Consider the following 18,693-nt stretch of genomic DNA (forward strand, 5'->3'; position numbering starts at 1 on the left):
CCTTTCTGACAAACTATTCTATTCAAGATGTTATCTTTTTCAGATTCCACAATTTAACCTCTGCTATTTCAATTCAAAAAGACATACTCTTTTTCCTTATCTGTATTTGATAATAATCAACCCCTGTATGAAGCTGATATTATACAACTCTTTAACAGTTTCCAGTGAGTGAATGCTGCAAATGATCTGTCCGTGTGATGAAGAGCCCAGCGTGTGTGTATTTAACACAAAGCAGTCGTTAACCCTGTTTTTGAGACTTCTACATCATCAGCGTGACTTTTTTTTACCCTCAAAAAATGACATAAATTGCATGACACATTTTTAATGACTAAATTGCAAAAATATGGCTTATGTAGCAAATGTGATACAAATTCAAACTCATATATGGAGATTAAAATTTGATATATTTTTGTATATTTTGTCTAAAGGTTCAACAAACGCTCCATCATCAAAAAATGAAAGATTTCTGGCAGTTATTTCATGGTTCAGGTTTTAAAGGGTTAACATTACTGGTAAATGGACTGGTTCTTATTTCTTATATAGCACTTTTCTGCTCTGCTTGAGCCCTCAAAGCGCTTTATACAACATTCACACGCACATTTATACAAGTCTAAGTGCTTTCTATCTAACATTCACACATTCACACTCTGATGAATGTATCAGGAGCAAGTCAGGGTTCAGCATCTTGCCCAAGGATACTTTGGCACCACACCAGAGCAGCCAGGGATTGAACCACCAACCTTCTGTTTAGTAGATAACCTGCTCTACTTCTCAGTCACCCCAGGAAAAGAGATGAGCAGCGAGGAAATTCTTGTTGTTATTAGATTCACCCACCTTGAAAGGAATTACAAAGCTCCAGCTTCCTGAAGGTGTTTTGTCTGCGATATGTAAGCGCACACAGGCTTTCCTTTAATAACATACCTGTTGTTACAAACTAACCTCAGCCCACTTTGTGCAGTGGCAGCAGTTTTGAGTCAAACAACAAAGTGCTGATGGCAGGGGTGCCTTTCTGCCTGCAGCACCTAAGTGCTAATGTATATTACACACCAAGTCCCTGAAGGATCTGCCAGGGGAAAGGCAGTGTTTTTAATTACAGGATTGCTGCTGGGGTGAGAAAGAAGAGAACTGAAAAGTTATAAGAAGACCTGAGGAAAAGTGAAATTGTGTCTTAATTATCCTAAATGTGTGTTTTTATTTTGAGTTTCTTGGATTTTAGTTCTATGAATTAAAATTTATTTCCGTGTTTGACTTTAATACTACCCCTACTGTTTGTCTGTTTTTTTTTTTCATTAAATAAAAATTGAACCTTAAAGCAGAGTACAGTGATACTGTACTGTCTGTCTGACTAACAACATAACATATATCAGGTGCACACAGACCAGAGATATACACTAGAAGTAAAATCACCTCTTAGATAATATATATGTAGTTTTACAAATATGAGTTCTTTCAAGGTTTACACTGGGTTTATCTACGCTGACATGCAGATGATGAGAAATGCTCTCTGCCACACACTGAAGGGCACAGTGAGTAGCAATCTTATTTACATACCCTAGACAACCGACAAAGTGTGCAAATAATAATCATATAGTGGGAGATATGACAGAGATGAATAGGGTTTGTTCTCAGCTGCTCCCTCGAGCAACCTGCGGAGGCCAAGATGTGGATCTTTGATTAAAGCACAGCGAGCCTGAAAGTTGAGAGGTTCCCCGCTGCGAGGATTAAGTTGTGCGAGAGGTGAAGCTGTAGATTACATGTCAGCCATATTAAAGACAGAGTGTACACACACAGGGAAAAGATTACAAACACGTTATGGAAAAACTGAAGTGTCGGATTAACAACAGTGCAGTTTAGATTTACTTTGTTAATCTTGAAAATAATACAACAAGAAACCCGGAGGGGAACTAATGATTATTTTTATCATCTCTTCATCTACTACTCTTTTTATTGATTAATAATCAATATAACATCTAATCCTGCAGCTGCAAAAAAATTGAAAACATTGACCAGAATTTCCAAGCATCCACAGTCACATCTTGAAGTGGCTTGTGTGAGCAAATGCCCAGAAACAAAATACAATACAATACAACTTTATTTATATAGCACATTTAAAAACTAACGGTATGCCAAAGTGCTTCAAAATAAAACAGCAGATTAAAACATGAATAATATGACACCATTAACAAAGTACTGAATATGCTAGCAGGTCAATGGCACTAATTACACAAGAATAAAAGTGAGTATCAAATCAAACTTGCTAAGAACACACAGGTTTTAAGTAGAAAAAGACATATAGAAAGATAAAATTGAAATTAAGTATAAAATACAGACGTTAACTAACCAGGAAAGAAAGATTAAATAAGTGAGTTTTTAATCGTGATTTAAATAATTGGATGGAGTCAGACGCGCGAATAGCAATGGGAAGGTTGTTCCACAGGTTAGGTGCAGCCAGGGCAAACGCACGGTCACCTCTGGTCTTAAGCCAAGATCTAGGCTGTACCAAGAGTAATTGGTCAGATGATCTGAGGGCTCTCCCAGAAGTTCGACAAGATAGCTAGGTGCTGTATTATTTATAATTTTCAAGGGTAAGCAGCAATATTTTAAATTCTTTTTTTTTTTTTTTTTTTGTCTGTCCCATTTGGTTCTTTAGCCGTCAGAATTGTTGTCTGAAGACCAACAAGGATACCAAATGGATTTATTTTGCCAAATGGATCATCATGGCATTGCCGTATTGGTCCATTTGATCAACTTTTGTTGTTATTATTTATTTTATTTTCAGTAGTTACAGATGAGATTGGGGGATAGGAAAGGGAGAAAGAAAGAGAGGAAGGAAAAGAAAAACAGAAGGGAAGAGGGACAGTGAGAAAGGGCACTTACAAAGACAAAGAGAAAAAAAAAATCTCCTGGATCACCTGTTGAGAGAAAAAGAATAGAAAACAAGCAAAAAAAAAACAAAGCAACATACTAAACACAACACCATCATATTAATCTAGCTAAGTGTAAACAGCAATAAATACTAAATATTGAATGTTGTTGTGCAGCACAGACAGCGCACAATGTGCTTTGAAGTAGCAGCTAAGAAAGGTGTAGTTTATGTCTACGAACAGTGAACACCCATGTGCACACCCGTGTGGATCAGCGCGCTTGTATACAGAAGGTTTCCCCATGTAACGGTCTGCTAGAGGGTGTGGAGGGCCATAGCCCCGTCCCCCAGGGCATGAAGCAGGCATGGAGGAGATCCAGGCTCCAGACATCCAGAGACCCCAGAGTGCGAGAGCCCAAGGAGTACCACCGGAGCGGCATCCGTGCCACCCTCCTGGGAAGGGCTGAGGAGATCCCCAGACGAGGGGTCACCCAGTAGCCACGGAGCAGAAGCCAGAGGGGGCTGCACTGGCGCGCCCGCCGGCTCTGCCGGCAGCCAGCTGTGCCAGAGTGAACCGAGCTGCAGGCCCCGAGGCCGGAGGTTCGAGGGCCCCCTTTGCCCCGGAAGAGGCCTGACCGAGCGACAGGCACCAGGCCCCACCACCTCTGGTCTTAAGCCAAGATCTAGGCTGTACCAAGAGTAATTGGTCAGATGATCTGAGGGCTCTCCCAGAAGTTCGACAAGATAGCTAGGTGCTGTATTATTTATAATTTTCAAGGGTAAGCAGCAATATTTTAAATTCGATGCGGTATTTGATGGGAAGCCAGTGCAAATCAGCAAGGACAGGGGTGATAGAGGCAAACCTTCCGACACCAGTCAAAAGGCGTGCCGCAGCATTTTGGACAAGCTGCAATCTATGGAGAAGAGCAGCATGGAGACCATAGTAAAGGGAGTTACAGTAATCTATTCTAGAGGCATGAATAAGCTTTTCAAGATCCTTATGTTACATAATGCTTAGCCTTACATGTTACATAATGCTTAGCCTTCGAAATAAGACTCAGTTGGTAGAAGCTAGATTTGACTACAGAGGTCACTTGTTTGTCAAATTTGAAAGAGCTGTCCAGCAGCACACCTAGATTACTAACAGTGTCAGAGAGAAAAGTGGCGAGGGATCCAAAGGTATCAACTAGTTGGCCCCGGGGATATGACTATCAAACACCACAATTTCGGTTTTCTTTTCATTTAAGATAAGAGAATTGCCCAAAAGCCATTCCTTGACTTCTCTCATGCACTCTAGGAAGCAGTGTAGTGACAGAGCAACATCGTCAGTTAGCTGAAAATAAATTTGTATATCATCAGCATAGCAATGAAATGACATGTTGTATTTTTCAAAGATTAAGCCTAGAGGTAGCATATAGAGTGAGAATAACATTGGGCCCAACACAGAGCCTTGAGGCACGCCACAGCAGAAGGATGCAACAGAGGAAGAATAGGTACCCAGAGTGACAGAGGAGGACCTGTTTGAAAGATATGATTTAAACCAGTTAAGGGCGTCACCTCTAATGCCAACTGTATGTTCTAACCTCGTTAGTAGAATATTATGGTCCACCATATCAAAGGCTGAGGACAGGTCCAGTAAGACTACGACCGCAGAACGACCTGAATCGGCAATTAGGAGACGATCATTAAGGACTCTCAGCAGAGCTGTTTCAGTGCTATGACGTGGTTTAAAGGCTGACTGGAATTTATCACTGATGTTGTTCGCATCCAGATAGACCTGGAGTTGCAAGAGAACTATCTTCTCCAAGATTTTGGACAGGAACGGGAGTTTGGAGAAACAAAAGAAATAATTGATTTAAATAATTGAATTAAAATTGCAGCTGATGATAATTCAGTTGTGTTAGCCAAATAGAAATTTGTTATCAAAAGCAAAGAATTACAAAATTAAAGAATTACATAAAGTGCTAGGCTATGTGGTAAAACAATGGAACATTGACTTATGCTGGAATCAGTTGCATTTTTTTGTCTTCTAATGGTTATCCAGTCTTTAAAATGCAGAATATAAAGCTGCTAGCATGCAAACACAAATATAAGCAAATACATTTTCAAACAAGGAAATGAAATTTTACCCACTTGTCATCCTTTTACAGCTCGCTCAGTTGGTGGAAGTCAAAACACTCATCAGTTGCATGGCTGGTTCATTGTTTTGTATCACACTTGTTGTTTTGAATGGTGTATTATGTCAAGTTATGTCAGTTAGCAACTTAAAAAAGTTAAATATCATGATGGAGCAAACACTAATCCGTTGCAGTATTATCAGCCTATTCCTAATACTGTGTGGGTTCCATTCATGTCCTGACTTCTCTGTGGTGTCTCACAGTGGGAAGTCAGTAGATCTGTTGGGCCCTGGGGTTGGCAGAGTGGGGCACCAGCCCACCAGGAACATGGGGTCTGGTCCGTTTGTAGAATGGATCAATATCTGTCGTGTAGCATATGACCAGTTTTAACCACTGACAGGTAAGGTATATATAATCAAATATTGAGATATGATATGATATGATATGATATGATATGATATGAGAAACTGAGTGCTTCTGGTGAGGTAATCAGGGGCTTCCAAAGTGATAAGCTTGCTAATTGCATTTCCGAGTGTGAGCACTTGCTCTGTTGTTTATCTAAAGGAAATTAGAAGATAATTATATTTGTAAGACCTGCTTGGACTTGCTCTGCCTCTGTCTCTCCAGCTCTACCTCTCTCACTCTGCTCCTCTCTGCAAACAGTACATTATTAATGCTGGAAAGCAGGCCTCTCCAAACAAATCACATACTGTAGCATCAGACACAACATTATTCATTTGATGTCAGCCACTTGTCAGGATGATTTGATTAAAAGTCTGGATTATGAATTCAGCATCTGCTGTCACTTCCCCGTGTGGGCCTCGTGGTTTTAAGTTCTCCATCTTGTGTAGTGTCCATTTGCTACAGCAAATTTAATAACCCCTGTTGAAGAAATATATTAGAGGCCGTGACTGATAACCACGAACCACTTAAGGTTCTCCCTAGAGCACATCATTATTTCATCATAAATTTTGAAACCAACGCTGAACTTGAGAGTTTAAAAAACGTAACCATGGAAGAAACACTTTTATGTGAAAAAGCAAAAGCTAAGAGCTCCCTGCTCACGTAACTGTGTAACACTGTTTCCAAATTAGCCCAGACATACTGTAACCTTTTTGTGCGTGGCTCTTACTGATTCCCCTGCAGTAAGCTATTAGCTAAAGGTCAATAAATTGGCAAAACCAGATTTTCATTAGAGTGTTGAAATAGGACTTATTATGCTCATTTTTAGCTCCGTAATTTCAGCCTTGAACTTTACTGCATGATGTTTAAAATAATATTTTGCTGTGCCTCGGTACTGCCCTCCTGTTTATCAAATGTCTGCAACAAGACGTTTTAGGTCTGTTCCCCCTCACCTTATGCCAACTTTATTCTGATTGCCACTATAAAACAGACGGTTTGAACAGCAGGTGGGTGGACCTGTGTTCATAACCAGTCTGCATGTGATGACAGTATTAAGGATATCTGCTCTCACTGACATCATACAGGGCCAAGAGTAGGAGCAGTCTAAAGCTTGAGCTTTTTTTGCTCACATGGATTACATGTTATTGAAATTTTGGCTGTGTTGCTATGATCATCCACAACAGTAACCGTAGATTATGGAGTAAAAAAAGGAAAGTTAATATCTCAGCTTTAATGAAACATGTAACTGTTCATGCTGAGTACCCGAGAAAGATTTGTCAACATGATTTTTGGTAACAAAATGCTGCTGAATCACCAGCACAATTTATTTTTTGTCCTAGAGAATCTCATACATTTTAAAAGAACTTCTACACATAAACACATATATTTAGGTCTCCTATTGTCATTAGATGCAAGGGCCTAAATTGTGAACGTTGGGGTATCACAATGTTACAGTTTCACTTCACCATCATTGTGACCAAGACATTTCCTATGATAATATTTCCAAATCTATATCTGTACCAAATTACCCAAAACAGGCCATTATTTACAGAATTGTCACATTAGTATTATGGGCATAATATTGTAATTTCATTCAAGTTATCGGGTACTTGGGTATAATATAATCATTTGTTTTGTTTTAATTATAAGCTTCTTTGATTTTTATGTCCTTATGTTGCATCAAAGCCATAAGTCTGTAAGCACGTTGCCTGCTGAAGTTTATTTTGTTTTACAACCCACCCAGCTTGTGAGCAACAAGATACATTTTTGGGTGACGTGGTGATTTATTAGGAAAAATAATTAAATTACTAGATATCCAGCGTTAAAAATCAAGGGATAAAACTTAAGGTAACACAGCAGGGAGGTGATAATGAGCCAACCCAGGCATGTCTTTATCCACACCTTGTCAGGTGTGAACAATTAGCAACCTAAAGACCCTTGTACTGTCACTTCAAGGGCAATTACTGCTGACGATGGGCATAAAGTTAGGCCAAATTAAACTATCTATGATTCAGTACTTCCTATCCTAAGGAAAGTCTTTGGTTGTACGAGTAAAGTTCAGTAAACACTGTGTGTATAATTATATCGATGTGATGTTCCCAGTTTAGCTGTAATTTCCCATTTGAGATTCATTTTTATGACCCAGCTGCTGTTTTGTTTTTAATACTTGAAACATTTTTGCAACCTTTCTGTGTATTAGCATCTTTACTAACTCAATCTACAGCTAATCAATCCTTTATTCATAATTTTAAGCTGCATTTAAGTGCAAACATGCAGCAGAGAAGCCTCATTCGTGTGTCTGTGATATAATGATGTGACAGTGAAGGTCGCTTGGTAAAATGGGTCACGGCTGGATACTAGAATAATTACCTGTCATTGGCCAAGCTGTCCTCGAGCAGGAAATTAATATTTCTCTATTATGTACAGGGTTAGCTGCTGTGTCCTTCAGATTTAATAAATGCCATCATGACGGTACAGACCCACACCGGAAACACTCATATACTGTTCATTAGCAAATGCATGCAAACGCATTCACATCAAGTGCATCCAAAAACCTTCGGCAAGAGAATCCTCCTATTAATAAATAAGAAGTGCGACAAAATACGTCGTCATTCTCCGAGCGTCAGTAATTGCCTTCAATAGATCAGCCTTGAAAGTACAGAGCAGCTGTCTTTGTCAACTGATCCACACCAGGGACTGCACTGCAGCACCAAGACACAAAAACACCCAGCCTGTAAAGAAATACAGTAATATTTCATGCATTCATTGAACAGATTGGTCCCATGGCTGCTTTCTGATCTCAAAGTTTTCTTTATTTCCTGGGCTTAAACTGTTTTTGTAGTCAGCAGAGGATTTGGAAGCAGGAATGTAGGAGAGACATATATTTATGCAAGGCGACCGAAAAGTATATTTTGGCATAGAATTTGTAAGCCTTTCACACTCTTTAACTCGAGTTTACATTATGTCTTCTTACAGCTATCCTTAAAATAAAAAATAACCCAAATGATTATAATTTTAAATATATGTTAAACTACACTAACAAGAAAAAAGAGCCTATAATCAAAAGCGTGTGTTTGCAGTAAATCAACCCGCTAATGTGGCAACAACAGCGAATTCAAGCCAAAGTGGCCTTTTTAAAATCACAAATTTGGCCTTTGAAAGTAATAATCTGTGAAGTCCTAAGTGCCTTTTTCCTTAATGGCACTGTGACCATCTGTGCAGTGTTTTGCTTTATTGTTTTGGGTCTTTGCACGTGTAAAAAAAAGAAAAGGCACATAACACATACTGCAAACTGTGCTTCCCAGCATGCACGGCTGATGTGTTGACTTTTATTGATTAATATATCTGCCAAAATGCAGCAGGAGTCATTCAGTGGGTGCTGCCCATCTGGTGTGGAATGCTTATAGCGAGAGACAAGCTAAGCGTTTACATCTGGAGTCTGACAGCTATCTGAATTTTAACATTATAAAATCTAGATTAAGTACTTGGAGAAACTTAAACTGTAACTGTGCATGAATAATGCTCAGGTGTCTCTTTCTTCTCACCCTTCTCTTCTTTCAGGCTCCCCAGCTCGGCACACTGATGGGCGTTTATTTGCCGTGCATCCAAAACATCTTCGGAGTCATCCTGTTCCTCAGGATGACCTGGTTGGTGGGAATCGGAGGTGTCATTGGGACTTTCATCATCGTTTTCATGTGCTGTACCACAGTGAGTGTTGTACATTCTTGTAAAGTTTAGCCCAGGTTCATAGTGAAAATTCAGAATTTCACACATTTTATAAAGTGCAGCATTCGTGGAGCGTAGCATATTGTAGAGTGGAAGGTAGCAGATGTAGCAGAATATATTGTTCAGCAGTGTAAGATTGTTATCACCATTATTGGCTCTGGTGAGAACAGCAAAGATTAAGGACCTTGCACAGAATATGGTTAGAGAAACAGAGGGTATAAATATGTTTATAATGGTTCGGTAATTTCTGTGTTTTGATTAGTGAGCAGTAGTTTTCCATTAATGTGGTGCCATACTTTGAATTGCAAGTAATTACTTCTCTGCATTAGCCAAAACGGCTTTCTTTTTTATTTCATCCAAAAATAGTTCGCCAGAGGTAGTTTCACAGTAAAATTGGTCATACAGCTGTTGTTCAGTCTGTAAATAGCATTAGTCTCCTTAGTAAGCAGAGTCAGCCTACAATACACACAATGTATCTTTGTTTATTTTTCACAAAGATATCCCCCTTATTTTAAGGATAAGAGCTTTGCTGTAATGTGTTTGAACAGCTTAAATGTTGACATTCTTTCCTGGTTTTAGTTAAGCACAATTTCTTTGCTAAACATATAATACAGCCCAACCCTCTTTGCTCTACAGTTCTGTACTGATGTATTGTATTGGTTTTATGTCCAATAGAAAACTTTGTCAGTCTGGTAAGGTACCACCCCCAATAACTTTTAATGTGTTACATCTACAGAAATATGGATAGTTGACCCAGTCGAGGTTTTAAACGGCACGTCTAAGGTTACAACTTACTTAAATGGAGCAGGGTCATCCTGGTGGCTTTTGACAAAGTGTGGTCAAAGAATAACTGCAATTATCTATATAGGAGTATAGTTCACAGACATTTCCCTCTTAACAATGTGGCATTCAGCAGTAATAATAAAGTGACAAACTGGCAAGTATTCATTTTTTTAGGTTTTTAAACTCTAATCTTACATGAGATAACATTAAAGGAAACCAGAGTGTTGAAGATGATTGTATACCAAATTCTTTCCATATTCTGAGCAGCGACAGTTCACTTGAAGGTGGCAGGTTTATAGTTGAGGACACAGGCGTTAGCAAGATTATAGAGGATCCTCAAATGTTTTTTACGTCTTGCCAAGTCCAAACAGTGCTGAAAATTACATACGTAGGTTCCTGATACTAAGAACATTCTTAAACGTTCACAGAGGTTTGAGATGTATGAAATAAAACTTCTTCTTCTGTATCGGTTTAATAAGCAGTTATGTTTTTTTGTGTTATTACTCTTTTCGAAAAGCTTAATTTGCTGAAAATACTCATAGTTTAGAGTTTTGTAGTTTCTTGTTTTGGAGACATAGAAGAAGCTACTTTCGGCTGCTCCATTATTCACAAGGGGTCTCCACAGCGGGTAGCGCCGCATGTTTGCTTTGGCAGATCTTTACAGCAGATGCCCTTCCTGACTCAACCCCCAAAGGATTTGTGTCTCCTCCCGGGACTGAACTAGGGATCTTTCGTTTATTAGATGAATGAAAGCCGCTGTTTGTGAGACGTAGTATCTATTTTTATTTGCCAGAATGGTATCATTGACCCTGCACCACATCCAGCAAAGTAGTGTTAAAGTGAAATTTCAAGAGAGGAGGTTTTAATCATCTTATTTTAGCCTGTGTAATGATTCTGGGTCTGAGTGAAGTGTAACGTTGCAGATCACATAACCAGGTTCCTTTTGTGCTGTATAAAGAGCAAACTGCCTCTCTGTCGATGATCTGTTTGTATTTCACAGACCCCACACGTTCAGTCTGTAAAAAAGAACAACATGACACACTGTGATGCTCCCTGGTTCCCTTTAATGTCACTGCCACAGAGCTGTAGTCATGTGTCAGAGTGACTTTGGACTGACACCCTGCCGTGGCCCTGAGACTCGCATTACATAAGACTCTGTCCCACAGGATCGAAGTTGCTGCTGTCAGTGGTCTGGCTGGCTTCTACAAGATGATCGTGTTTGACTTGTTTGATGCATTTGATTGTCAGAGAGCGTATACTTGGCCTCCTCACTCGAAAGCTTAACATCTCTATTCTGAAGGATGTTGACTTAATTTACTGTCTCTGTTGAAAACTTGACAATGTCCTGCATGAGAGCTTTCTGTCAGACAACACAGGCGCATCCAGTCTGAGTATGGCTTTTCAGTGGATTGCCTTGCTAATTTTATTGTACATAACAGTTTAATTAAAACTTTGTGGTCTATAAGATGTAAGAGCTGTGTGTCGTTCCTCTGATTTGCATTTTGGGTTATGGACTTTATGTTGGTTTGTCTGCGAGTTTGTGCAACCTAGATTCTCCTCCAGCTGAGTATATTTATAGAACGACCCCCTCAAATCCCAAACACTGCCTGCACAGACACATGCTGCGGCCCCGTCATTTTTCTGTGTGACAGTATAGAGGGCATACTGAATGAAACAGCATATTGATAGAACATAATATGTAATTCCATGTTTGAGCCTGATATCTTAGTAATTACCTCTAAAATATAGATACTGAATCTCATCAGCTTATTATTTTTTCCATCAGCATCATAAAAATAGAAATAATTAATAAAAAGGGGATAAAAAGATTTTTGTGTGGTGCATGAAAAAATACAGCACTCAGTTTTATGGTGGAAAAAATAGCAGGAGAGAAAAAAAAGGCTTGGAGATCAAAGCTGGTTCAGACACAGCTTGACAGGAAGTCGTGCAAACACACAAACACATTTGCAATTCCTATGCTTCATTTCTTATGCTTTAACACACACACACACACACAGGAATCAGTGCTAAAAAGTTCCTTACGTCCATTTACTAGAATAAACTCTGAAAAACATCTCTCAATAATTTCGTCTCACTGTTTAATATCACACACACACACTTTTTATCACTCACACTGAGCTCATTGCAGAGCCCCGGGGCGATAAGCTCGAGCGTGAACGGTGTGTGAGAAACCCCCACCTCTCTCCTCCTGAGCTCCTTACATAACCACCGAGGCCTTCAGGGGCTGTCAGCAATGAGCGCGCGCGCGTGTGTGTGTGTGTGTGTGTGTGTGTGTGTGTGTGTGCATGTACATACGTGTACGCAGTGATGCCCACCTGAGTGAAATCCACAGGACTCAAAGTGCGAAGGAATCTCGCATGTTGTAGAGCTTAGTAATATACAGCAGGACCCCATGTTTTATTCACTTCATGGGATGTCACTGACGGTGCACTTTTCAGGTGCTTAATCACAGCTGCACATATCTGCAGCTGTCAAACGCTTGCGCCAATATTTTTCTGTCACATCTTGACGGAACATTAACGAGCCGCAGTGCTCAAACATTCAGGGAATCGTTATATAAAGAACGCGCCTCCGTGTGGAACGGCTCTGACACATTAAACCATTAACCATGAAATTATACGTGCAAGCCACCATTTTAAAAATCAGTGCTTTGCTGCAGACAGCATTCTCCAAACAGGGACGCTCAAACGTGTGTACGTCGTAACGGTATATGAGTCTTTTTACCCCAGATAATGAATACAGGCTCTTACCACATTAAAATGAGCTTTAATATTCTAGATGGAAAGTCATCTGTTATTTGGCCTTCCTCATTACTTCCAGGTCTTGAATCCAAATGCTGTGAGGGGAAGGGTTGGATGCCCTCTGTCGTGACTCATTTAAATGCTTAGGATGCCTTTCTCGCTCATCTCCTCATATTTTACTCTTTCGCTTCTTCAATTTCTCCAAGCCTTTTCTTTTTTCCATGTTGCTGTCTCATTATTCCCTTTCTCCTCCTCCTTCTTCCTTTGATTCTATTCTCTCTCTTGCTCTCATTCTTATTCTATTATTCAATTTTTGTCCTTTTTCTGCCACGTCTGTTCTTGTCTCACAGCATAGCACAGCAGCATCTTGTCCTCTTACTTATAGTTTCCATTCCCACCATCACTCTGAAAGTGAAAATCACCTCCATCACTGTCATTTGACATTGGTGCCTTCCATAGTATACCATCCACGAGGATTTCAAGTGATGAGCAGCACCCTGAAACTTCTGTGCTTTTGTATGTCAACTGATGAAGTTGTACCTCAAAAAAACAATTCTGCATTTGCGTAATGAAGCATGATAATGAAGCACGCTCTCAGGGCAAGGCAAAAGCTCCAGTCCTGTTGAAACCAATTTCCACTCAACTGTAAGGTCAAAAAAAGGCCAATTCAGAATTTGTCTGTAGCTTTGGGAAGAAACAGACCAAAAGTGTCCTTTGGGGTCATCACTGGGGAGTGTGTCAGCTGGCAGGCTTTTCTTAAAAATGACTTTTTTCACCAAATACATTCCTTGGACTCATCTGTAATCATGATGGCTTAGCAATTATTCAGGCCTTGCTACCATTCCGATTACATTTTGAAGGAAAACATCCCCTTTGTGCGAAATGTAAGCTGTGTGCTGTTGTATGTCATGTGGATGAGACAGATGGTGGGGAGGTCTAATCTGGCCTTTCTACTGGCATGCTTAGAGCCTAGAGGGCTTGTGGGTACATGTGAGTTTGGAGGCACTGACTCCAGGATTCATGGAGAAAGAGTTATAAACCAGAGGATGTTCACTAACGCAAACTCTCAAACCATCACAGTTTTAGGTTACCAGCCTGAAAGTGGGACGATAAAACAGGCCACAGGCTCTGGGTCAGTGGGAAGAAAGATTTTGCCCATCCTGCCTGCTAAAACAGAACATCGCTGGGGTTTTTTAGTGCCACTCTACAAATGTTCTGCAAATACAGACATGATTTGGTCATCAAGTGCTTGAACTACAGAAGAATCAGTGTTATGTCATGCATGACTTTTTCTGCTAGTGTCCCTGTCTGCAGTGATGCCCAAAGGGTCATTTAACTAAAAGTGATAAAATGGTATTTCACAACAGTGACAACAACAAAATCATCTGCTTATCTGTTGCCACTTGTGGTGGTTCAGTCAAACAAAACAACATATGACATTAATTGCACATCAGCAATCAATCATAGCTTGAAGGTGAAATTATTCATCTAACTGGAGACAAAATGTGAGTTTTGAAAAGTGATAGTTGTTACTTTGTCTTGTCTGCAGCTGGTTGTAGACAAAATCAATACAGAATCGATCCATATATCGATACAGTTTCCACTGAAACACAGATAAACCTCAAATAATTGGTTGCTTGACCTAATCGCCCTCATTCATTTCCACTCCTCGTGCCTGTCAAGCCTTCTGTTCTCATAGAACGCACGATGAGGCTAACAATATTGATACTGACAGATTTTCAACTCCAAATTCTTGTTATTTTCAAAACAGTGAGTTGTGACTTCACACAGACAAAAGCAGGCTTCTCATTTCAAGCCAGTTACCTACTGATATTGCCAGCTGAAATCGCAGCTGTCACTAACATTGTCAGCTTTAGTTTTCTAATTATATTTCGCTCCATGAGCACTGGTTCACACAAAGAGCTTTGATAAAGTCTTAAATTGGCACTTGCATAAATAACTGGATCTAAACCTCTGTTTGTCAGGAAATAGAACTCTTACAATGCTACTCCTTCAGACTGAACTGAAAGAGCTGTATTGTTTGCTGTGCTTCAGACTAGAATTAACGATATATATCTTCAGAATGAGATGGCAGAATTAAGATTCTGCTATGAGCATAAATTACAGTGCAGTACTTCTTGGAATGGAAGAATATAGACCACCTTCCAGACGTAATTGAAAATCATGTATCAATATAAAACAGAGCATGTGTTTTAAAGACAAAGTCAAAGGTTCAGGGGGGATATAGTGTATAATTTACCTTTAATATTATTGAAATACATAAAATTCAGGGCGAAGCATTACTAAAGCACAGTACATCAATCCTGTTTGACTGCACCGCCAGCAGTGCAAATCAGACAAGTGCATTGCTGGCTTTTCTGCATGGAGATTCAGTGATTGGGTATGCGACTGACTACCTCTGAGTGGCTGCTGCCCACATCAGATAAAACACTTAAACAATTACTGTCTTATCTGCTGTGGTGGGAGAAGGGTTTCTGGCCTCATTATGACCAGATTAGAGTGAGAAACAGAGCCCAACTCACTGTTCACTCCTGATCATCAGTCCACTGGGCCCTCAGGTGACACTAACCACATTAAAGTCTTTGCAGAGACAGATACAATAACAGTTAAACATAACCAGCATGGTCTCCCATGGCTGGAAATCTTCACTCCAGTGTAGCTGAAACATAAACTTTGAAAATGTAGTGGATAAAAAAACACCACAGAAACAACCACTGATTGTTGTGGTAAATTAATAAATAGTAATAAGTAATTGTTCTGTAAAATGTTGTATTTATTAACCACTTTTTTGTCAGTAACAGAATTTACTGTTGTCATTTTTTGCCTTACATTTTAGGAAGGTTATTACAGTTTAAATCTTACCCAGGAAAGACTGCTATTGCACTAATGCTGCATACAAGCAAATAAATTAATCAATAATATATATAACTTTACATTCAAAACTCAACTAATAATAACATAATAAACTAGAACAACTAATTTATAGAAAAGCCCCCAAAAATAGGAGAATGTGAGACATGTTTTAGGCAGCCAGTTCTCACATTTCGTCCTCGTGTTTCTCTTTCTGTGTCTGCTTCTGTCTTTCATGTGCAGACAACGTGAAAAGACACTCAGAAATTCAACAATAGCAACTAAAAGAATAATGAAATCTTAATGCTGTCTTTGTACTGTCAAACACACTCTCCCGCTCTCTTTCCCAGTCACTCTCAGTGCTTTCACGTTGTCATTTTTTATTTCTTCTGAACCATTCTTCCACTCTCTGCGTACATCTCTCCCTCTTGTCCTCTGCAGGCCAGTCGGGACTCACGCTTTGTGTTGCAGGCGACTGTGATAGCCGTGAGCTTCACTTTACCGTGCCCTTACATATCTCAACTCGACAGAGTTCCATAAGAGTTGTCGCTGGATGTCTGAATGTGCTCTGACAGCTGTTGACAGGCCCTGTGGCATTATTATTTATCTAATCAACGAGCAGCCTGTCCGTTCTTTAATTCTATGCTGGGAAAATTCATTGCTTGGCGCTGGTATGAAGGACTTTACCTGGAGGAAATAAAAGAATTGAAGTTTGCTTAAAAAGAATCTGATAAAATGTGAAAGTGAGGACAGAACATTAAAACAGTAAACGAGTTTTAGCAGTGCCAGTGGCTCTTGTGATGGCAATGTCAGAAAGTCTAATTCTTTGGGGGCTTCCTGCTCAGAAATGGCCTTTGGAGTTAATTATACACATAAGCATGAGTGGCCCACTTACAGTAAGGCCAATAAGTCTCTGTTGCCTTATTTGACAGAAATATGTGCATTCTTCCTGTTTGTTTCTGGTCATTTGATAAACAAAATGTCTGTAGTTCGTGAATAAATAAAACTCCAATTACAAAACTGGAGTAGAAAAAATATTAGCATATTGCTGATGATTTCCTTTCGGCTCTGCTGAAAGCCTCTAGGAATGTGCTAAAAATTCTCCAATGCAGGAAAGACCCTACTCTGTCTTTGGTATCCACAGAAAAGCCTCATTAATGGTTAGATGGACTTCCATTAAACATTTTTTCAGCTATCCATGGTAGCAAGAGGATAAACTAATGACTTGATGGATCAGGGTTATCCACTAACTTTTCAACATGCACTATTGCAGCAGCGCAGAGGGAGGCTTGTACTGAAATATCTTGAAGGGGGTTCGAAAATGTTTCACACGTTCGTACACTGTGTTGAAGTGAAATAGTTCTGATGACTTTGACTGATATTAACTGCTCAAGCTTTAACATCAAGTCATGTATTTTAGATGTCTGACATTTTGATTTATGACTAAGTTCCTGCCACATCCCTATTAGTGTGATCTCTCCTTTGAATTTAGTGCTGATTGTTGCATGTTTATCCAAGATGGAGTCTGAGCTAGCTGTTTTAGGTTTTTTTTTTTTTACAACTAACTTGATTTGCACATACAGCATTGTGATTGTGAGCCTCGAGCTAAATCAGACTCTTAGTTTTGTTTTTATTTTATTACTTAGATTTGGTTTACCAGTTTCATTTCATTTTTGATGATATAAATAGCCATGACACCTTATTCATTGATGTTTAGTTAACAATGTAAGAAAACAATAAATGGTATTCTTCAGAGTTGAAAAGATCAAAAACTTGTGTGCGTAATTTGCAAATTTGATCTAATTTCTTCTTTTCCTGCTCCTCTGTCCTTCTCTGTGTAGACCATGCTGACTGCCATCTCTATGAGTGCCATCGCTACCAATGGAGTAGTGCCAGGTGGGTGAGCAGACGCTGGCACCACACAGTCATCGCTGTTTGAGTCTGTCCGCTTCTAAATTTCTCTTTTCGCTGATTGCTTTTGGCACAGTACACCCAGCGCAGCTTGATATCTCCAGAAACATTAAAAGCTTTAGTCTGGGATCTTGTGCACTTTAGCTCCTTGTCATGCAACATTATTTACACAAAATAAAGCATCAGCCAAATGCTTGTCATGAAGATCTGCATCGGCAAGTTTGTATCTGTACACAGACACATGAACGTGCATATGCAGGCTAGCTACACTTTATAAGCGAGTTTACATAGTAATGATGGCCTGCGTCTTACCAGTTGGTGTGCATGCAGCAGGGGTCAGAGCAAATTACAGACTTGTAGAGAAGTGTGGAAGTGTATGCCAATTATAACTGTCTCTGTTATAACCGGTCCCAACCCTTGTGCTGCTCCAAAGTGCTGATTAAGGTCTATTTATTTATGTTCAGTTAATTTATTTGCACACTGCTTGTGCATTTGTGTATAACAGTGTGATAAGATGCAATAATAAGAAAACCTTTTCTAGCAAATTTAGCATAGCCAAAATTACAACTGTCAGAAAGCAGTCTACCACAATAAAAAAGCATTACAGAAAAAACTATTTTCTATCATTAATGTATGGAAATCGTTTTTTAATTTTAAAGAAATCTGCCAGACATTCACTGGTGTACACAGTGGACAGTTTTTTAAACATCTCTCTTGTTCTTTGTTGTCAAGTTTCTTTTATTTGATTGTGTAAAATGTTAGTCATTAAAAAAGACAAAATTAAAGTAAATGTCTGCACTCAACATGGTGACGTGCTAATGTCAAAACTAATTAATAGATACAAAAATATATGCATGATTCAGCATGACATGTCATCGTTTAGTCTTCTCACAGACAAAGTTACCCATTAAATGAGTACTTCAGAGTGATTTTGTGCTGTTCGCGTAGCTGGAGGCTCCTACTACATGATCTCCCGTTCACTGGGCCCTGAGTTTGGGGGAGCGGTCGGAATCTGTTTCTACCTGGGGACCACGTACGCTGGAGCCATGTACATCCTCGGAGCTATTGAGCTCCTCTTGGTGAGAATGACGCCCTCTTTGTGTTCACTCTCTCTGACTTTGTTAATGTCACCACCAGGCAGTAACATGTTAACTTTCTTTTCTTTTCATTAGTGTAGCATAGTTTATTAGTATTTTATTTAATGCCATAATTAATATTATGGCATTTGTACCCTCAGACCATGCAAGTGGTTAAAGAA

At 39.4% G+C, this 18,693-nt stretch overlaps 1 protein-coding gene across 3 annotated transcripts in view; it reads left to right on the top strand.

The window, feature by feature from the left end:
• Nucleotides 1–18,693, top strand: part of slc12a5a (solute carrier family 12 member 5a) — a 175,575-nt gene that overhangs the window by 128,010 nt on the left and 28,872 nt on the right. For all 3 annotated transcript variants that reach the window (XM_063473492.1, XM_063473491.1, XM_063473494.1), the window contains exons 4-6: nt 8,944–9,090; nt 17,366–17,420; nt 18,384–18,514. In XM_063473492.1, the coding sequence (XP_063329562.1) occupies nt 8,944–9,090; nt 17,366–17,420; nt 18,384–18,514 (333 nt within the window). The remainder of the gene's footprint in view (nt 1–8,943; nt 9,091–17,365; nt 17,421–18,383; nt 18,515–18,693) is intronic.

This window comes from Pelmatolapia mariae, linkage group LG5 (genome assembly GCF_036321145.2).
Source record: "Pelmatolapia mariae isolate MD_Pm_ZW linkage group LG5, Pm_UMD_F_2, whole genome shotgun sequence".
Taxonomy (NCBI): domain Eukaryota; kingdom Metazoa; phylum Chordata; class Actinopteri; order Cichliformes; family Cichlidae; genus Pelmatolapia; species Pelmatolapia mariae.